This window comes from Condylura cristata, unplaced genomic scaffold (assembly GCF_000260355.1).
Source record: "Condylura cristata isolate star-nosed mole 26May11 unplaced genomic scaffold, ConCri1.0 scaffold00015, whole genome shotgun sequence".
Taxonomy (NCBI): Eukaryota; Metazoa; Chordata; class Mammalia; order Eulipotyphla; family Talpidae; genus Condylura; species Condylura cristata.
In genome coordinates, this window is record NW_004567116.1 from 1,823,596 (window position 1) to 1,829,904 (window position 6,309).

Sequence of the window (6,309 nt, forward strand, 5' to 3'; positions counted from 1 at the left end):
GAGGGGCCCCTTCTCGTCACCCTGCCCGCCTGGCGGCAGGTCGGGGGTAGGAATGGCGCTCCACCGCCACTTTTCTCCATCTTTGGGCCACCGGGAGGGCCCCGGGCATGTGGTGCTGCTGCCCCGGAGCCCCCGAGGCCCCCAAATGCCTCTGAGCTCGGCCCTCAGCCGGGCACCTCCCTAGCCCCGTGCCCCTTCCTGCTCCAGCTGCGAGGGAGCGAGCGAGCGAGCGAGGCCGACGGTGGGCAGGGGGACCACGGGCAAGCGCCAGGGGACCACAGCGAGCAGAGGTGGGAGGGGAAGCGCGGCTGCTCCCTGTCCCTGCCGTGCATGCGCAAGGAGGGGCTCCCAGCAGCCAGCAGCAGAGCGAACGCCCCCAGTGGGCTCGCGGTTTCTTCCCAGTCCCTGACGTTGCACTTCACACCCCTTCTCTCTCTCTCTCTGTCTCTCTCTCTGTCTCTCTCTGCGCCCATGCACCCCGGCAGCATGCTTTGCTGCAGAAACCCTGACCCCGGCCAGGCAGCTCTCTGAGGTGCCACGTGGGCCCACCCAGGTCTGCGCATGCACCCCGCCCCCCTGAGACGGCGCAGCCCCAGTACCTTCATCTTGGGGCGCAGGGAACCCTGGTCTCTGCCCGGCACATCTGCCAAGCGGCCCGTGTCTTCAGAGGGCAGCTGGGCCACCACGCAGGGCCCGGGGGTCACGCTGTAGCTTGAGTCTCGGAGGCTCATGTCCAAGGCCAGGGAGCAGGAAGGGGGTTCGGCCACCGATGGCTCCGGCTCCCGGTAGGGCTGGGGCGGGCAGAAGCCCAGGCTGACTAGAGAGAGGGGAACAGCTAGATGAGGGGCTGGGTGGAGAGAAGAGGGTTCTGTTGGGCTTCTGAAAGGTCGCCTGGCCACGAGCTGCTGGAACCCGGAGCCTTCGTCCCTCCCCTCGCAGGCATGTGGCGGGGCGGGCTACCCATGCGCTGCGCGCCACACCTCCTTCCCGCTCCATTAAGGTAATTACAGGTGACGCCGGCCAAGCGCCACGGCCCCTGGGCCTGCGCTGAGTCACGGGTGTGTTAGCGGGACTGGGAGGACGGCGCTGCCCTTGCCCTGCCAATTACCCCGCAGAGGGCTGCCTGCCCCACCTGGGCCAGTCCCTCAGGATTCCAGGCCGTGCTCACACTCCTGGGGAACCCTGGCCCGGGACTCATCCCTGCCCCAGAAGGGCGCCTGGAGGTCTGGGCCGCTGCAGGTCTCCTGCTCAGGTAGATTTAGCAGCCGGCCTGGGGACCGGGCGGCCCAGCCCCTTCCTCCTCAGGTTGTGGACCATCAGGACGCCAGGCTCCCCCCTCTTGCTGGTCCAGCCTGGCCGGGTGGGGTGGAGCAGGGAGGAGGTCAGGGAGCAGCAGGTGGATGTGGCCTAACAGTCTCCTGGGCGGCGGGCGGGCGGCCTGCCCGGCTCTTGCGCAACCCTCTCCCACAGCAGGGACCGCTGGCTGGCTGGCTGGCTGGCACAGCGAGAGCTGGGCTCCTGGCCTCCACGCTGCACCCCGATACCTGGCAGCCCTTTGATGCAACTGCTCCCCAAGGCAGACACCGGGGCCAGAGAGCCTTGGCCCGGCCTGCTGAGAGAGGAAGGCAGAGGTCTGTGTGACAGACCTGCCTCGGGGCCGGCAGAGCGCAGCTCGCTGTCGCCACGAAGTCAGTGTTTTGCTTCCCAAGGGCCGAGCTTGGTGCGCCAGACCCCTCCAAGCAAGGGGCTGAGTTAGGGGCGCCGAGCCATGACCAAGGCCCTCCGTGTCCCTCCCCGGGGCTGGGGAGGCCAGGAGTGGCAGGGGGCCCCAGGAGGGACAGCCCCGGGCAGGCGGCTGCCGCCCGGCCCATCCCGGGGCCCGGCAGAAAGGACGCGGAGGCCGCGCGGATGGAGGAAGGTGGGTGTGAAAGAGCGAAGCTTCGGGAGCGGCCCCGCACTCGCCCCCTCAAAACACAACAAAGGTCTGACAGGAGGAGACTGTGCCCGCCCAGAACCCGTTCTGCGGGCACTGGCGTCCGTCTGTCCGGGGACTTTAATGAGCCACCTCATTCTGAGAGTTGATTCACCGGTGCCCGGCCCTGGCCTGGCCTCTGAGCTGGCGGGCGCCTCGCTCCAGCCTGGTGGGCTGGGCCGCAGCCCCGGCCGGGCCCTCTTGCTGCCCTGCAGTGCTGGGTCTGCCCTGGGGCGGGAGGGGGCGCGTCAGGGCGCGGGCGCCTCTGGTGCCAGCTCACAACCACGGAGAACTTGGCCGAGAACTCACGGCCGCATGACGATTCCCATTTCTCAATCCAGGCAGACAAAGGAACCTCTCCTGCCTTCCGCCACCTTCTAGTACCGGATGGAAGTGGATAACATGAGCTGGAGCCGGGCCGCGCCACCTGCCCCGGCCGCCCTGCACGGCCGTGACAGCAGGTGAGGGCGAAGGCTCGCTGGTCTGCGCCCCCGGGCGCCACTAGAGGGGTTCCAGACGTGGGTCCCGGGGTCAGGCCAGCGGCGAGGGGACCAGCTCTCGTGCCCGCCTCTCCCGTCCCACAGAGGCCTTGAGGTGACGGTGCCCGGGGTGGGGGCAGGGAGGGGCCTCAGCCCGCGCACCCCGCCAAACCTGTCTCCCTGCACCCCGTGAGCGTGCCCGTGTGGCCGCACGCAAGGGCGGTGCTCACCGCGTGCCGCTCCTGTCCCTGGGTGTCACCAGTGGCAGGAGGCCAGAAGCAGAACTGGTCGGGGCCCTGACATGCTGCTCTGTCCCCTAATTAAAGGTTTCCGGCAAGGCGGTGGCCGCTGCGGCTGCTCACCGCCCGCCCACGGCCGTGTAGTGTGGCAAGGCCTGGTCAGCCTGGCCCTCTCCCTGTGCCCGGGGGTGGAGGGTCCCTTTGGTCAGGCCCACCTGTCCACCTGGAAGATGCGGAGGGCACAGCCCCGGAGCAGAGACATGGCCACGGAGAGGCCTTCTGCTCCCTAGCTCAGTGAGTGCCCCCTCGGGCTGAGAGCCGCCTGCCCGCTATTGGACAGAGTGCCAGGTCCCACCGGGAAAGGCCTCAGGCCAGGGCCGGGCTCTCTGGGGAGAGCAGGTGAAGCAATGCCAGACACCGGCCTCCTGGTGCCCTGCCAAGCACACGGTGCCTGCTCGTCCGCTCTAGGGTTAGCACGGTCCAGTCTGGTGTTGGGTGCCCTGGTCAGGAAGGTTGGGGTCCATCCGGCCCAGCAGCAGCCTAGCCCTGCCAGCCTGGCCAAGCGGGCAGCCCCAGGGATGCGAAGGGGGTGTCTCCTAGCCCCTGTCTCCCTGCCGTGAGCTGTCAAAAGCAGTTCCGCCCCCTTCCCCAGCCGCTGTCCACATCGTGTCGGAATGAAGGCAAACTGGGCCCTCAGCCCGCACACCCAGGTGGACGGCTCTGGCCAGCCAGGGACTGCATTCCCATTCCCCTCCCCCCACCCCGTCCTGCAGGGCTGGACACCTGGGGGCTCCCTGGACACTCGTGGCCAGCCAGCCCCTCCAGCCCCAAGGCTGCGTGCCCTCCCGGCCCTCTCTGAGATAAACAGTCTAGCAGGGCTGCCACATCACCCAAGCTGGTGCCGAGCAGCGGGCGCGTGGGCGAGGCACCCACGGGACAGCAGGGGCCCTGTAGGCCCTGCCCGGCCCGGCCTGCCGTTGTGCCCCCTCACTGTGGCCATGATGGCACCGTCCCGGCCAGCTCTTCCCAGGAGAGGCGGGGACAAGCTGGCAGAGGCTGTGTCGTCCCCCGCCTCCACGTGTCCTCTGGGGTCCAGGGCTGCCTTTCTGGACCTTTCTAACTCAGCCTGGAAAGGGAGCTGCCGGCTTCCCCCAGGACCTGGTGGTAGAGCCAGGCTGGGAGCCCCTGGCACCTCCCCGGGCAGGTGCGCTGGGGCAGACTGGCTGCTCGAAGTCCGGCCTCCATCATCTGGAGCAGCGCGGAGCCCTGAGTCCTCCCTCTTGCCTCCCAGTGGCCGCTGGAGACACAGTTCTCCGCCTGAGCCAGCGGGCTGGTCCCCTGGAGCCACTCTGGGCCTTTGGCCACGCCGCTGGCAAGGAGCTCGGGGGTGGGGCTTCTCCCCCGAGCCACCTGCATCCCGCAGCCCTGGAACTTAGTGCCTGGGCACAGGCGTCTGGGCTCACCCTCAAGACCCCAGCTGCCTCCCAGCATGTCAGTCAATGACACAGAAGGAGCTACGCCAGGGAGAGTGTGGGGCCGGGCACCCCGAGAATTGGGCTCAGGCAGGGAGCCTGGCAAGCGGGTCAGGCAGGGGTCCTGCTGCCCAAGGGGCCAGCTGGGGCCCCAGGCCGCCTGCCAGCTGCCCCCCAGTGATGTGAGGGCTCCGAGAGCCTGTGGGGAGGGTCAGACTCAAATGCTTCCCTGTCCCCCCACCTCCCCGGCCCTCCCCGCAGAACAGGCCCACGCAAAGCTGGTCCGTACGTGCTGACTCCGTGAGGTGGGGTCAAGGAAACGTGCCCAGTCGGCTCCTGGGGTCACGGTCGGCTGGGGATGGAATGGCCCAGCCAGGGACAGGCCACCACAACACCCCCCCTCCAGCCATCTGGGGCACCCGAGCATGGCCACAGAACATTCCCTTTCTTGTTTCCAAAAACTGTGGGAAAACAGCCAGTGGCCACATGGCTTTGGAGGCAAAGTTAAGTTCCTTGACTCTACCCTTTACTTGACCCTACAGGGCTTTCCCTCACCAGCAAGAAGAGGGCGGATTCTCTCCAGCGCCCGGAGGGGAGGCCCCGGCCAACGTCCAGGGACCGTCCAGCATGCTCCCTCCGCCTGGACAGCGGCGGGGACAGACCGCCCAGAAGCCCTCCTCGGCCCTGGCCGGACAGTGCCCCGGGTGAGAGTCTCCCCCAAACCCCGGCTGTGGCTGCCAGAACCCTGGTGGGGAAAGTCACCGGGACGCCAGGGAGCCAATGGTTTGAACAGACGGAATTTCTTTGTCCTTCGTAAAAGTCAGCACATGATCTGTTACTGATTGGGATGTGAAATAAAACTGAAAAGAACAGCGCAGAGAGTCTCTCCCAGGCTCAGCCCACCTTTACCACAGTCCAGGGCAGTTATCAGCTCCCAAAGGGCGGCTGAGCAGCAAGTCAAACACAGGCCAGGGAGGACCAGGCCCCCGCCCGTCCGGGAACCGGGAGCCAGCGACTGCAGTCCTGGCCCACGCCCCAGTCACCGCAGGTGAGGAGGCAGGTCGCTCCCTTTTTGTATCAGTTTCCCCACCGGGCTGTCTGGGACTGCCGGCACACTCCCTTGTTTTGAGGAGGCTGTAAACGCAGGGCCCGGCCCTTGAGATAAGGCGAAGCTGTGAAACACAGTGGGCAGCGCCATCAGATTCTGGCCCTGGCGCCACACAGACCAGCCCGCTACACCCACTGTCCTCAACAACGAATTCAGGGGGGAAACTGAGGCAAGAGCCCTCACGGGGCCCCTTGCTGCCCTCATTTCACCACCTTCCTGCGGGGGCTGGGGCCGTGCCAGGGAGCCTTTCGATCAAGGGTCAAAGTCAGTTGGTTAATTACCACCTCTCCCCCTTTGGAGGCACTGGGCTGGGTTTTCGGGCATCCAGCACCCCGCCCCCAAGGCTGGGGAGGGGGGTTCAGAAGGAAAGCGGGCAATTTCCGGAGCAAAGATTTTGCTGGGGCTGTTGGGGCCCGGGGAGGACAAACAGAGGAAGATGCCACAGGAGAAACAACTCGGTTACTCATTCAAAGCTGATACCGACGCTGTTGAGGCGTCGTCCAGAAATAAGTGGGTGCGGGAGCTCCCGGTGGGCTGGTCCCCAGGCGGTGGGGTGGACTCCTTGAATCCACTTTCCACTCCGCTGCAGGCGCCTTCCAAGAGGGGTGAGACCTGATCCCACCTTTGTCCTCAGAGCAGGCGGGGTGAACGCCCCCCCCCACTTCCCTGCGTTTTCCGTGCACCAAGGCGCCCCCCGCCCTGCCCTCCGAGCCCGCGCCGGACCGTCAGACGCGGAACCCCACCCGGAACCCCGAACCCCGAGCCCCAAGGGCGCCTGGCTCTCCAGACACCGGTGTTGTGGGGGCGGGGAGAGCAGCGGCTCAGACCGCGTCCTCAGATTTTGCACAAATCTCAGACGAAACTGCAGCTCGCTCCCTGCCCCCCAGTGTGGCACCGCTCCAGTGCCCTCCTCCTGCCTCATAAAAGTCCGAACTTTCTGGATTTACGACGCCAGAGTGGAGGGTCGCCAGAGCGGTGACACACCCCGCTGCCTCCCCTGCGCCCGCTTCGGGCCGGCCAGGGAGGGCTGCACCCGGCC

At 67.1% G+C, this 6,309-nt stretch overlaps 1 protein-coding gene across 1 annotated transcript in view; it reads right to left on the reverse strand.

Annotated features, from left to right (window-relative positions):
• The window catches only part of OVOL1 (ovo-like zinc finger 1), a 20,697-nt gene that overhangs the window by 13,995 nt on the left and 393 nt on the right, over positions 1-6,309 (reverse strand). Inside the window, exon 2 of the mRNA XM_004683345.1 lies at positions 600-817. Coding sequence (XP_004683402.1) covers positions 600-817 — 218 coding nt within the window. The remainder of the gene's footprint in view (positions 1-599; positions 818-6,309) is intronic.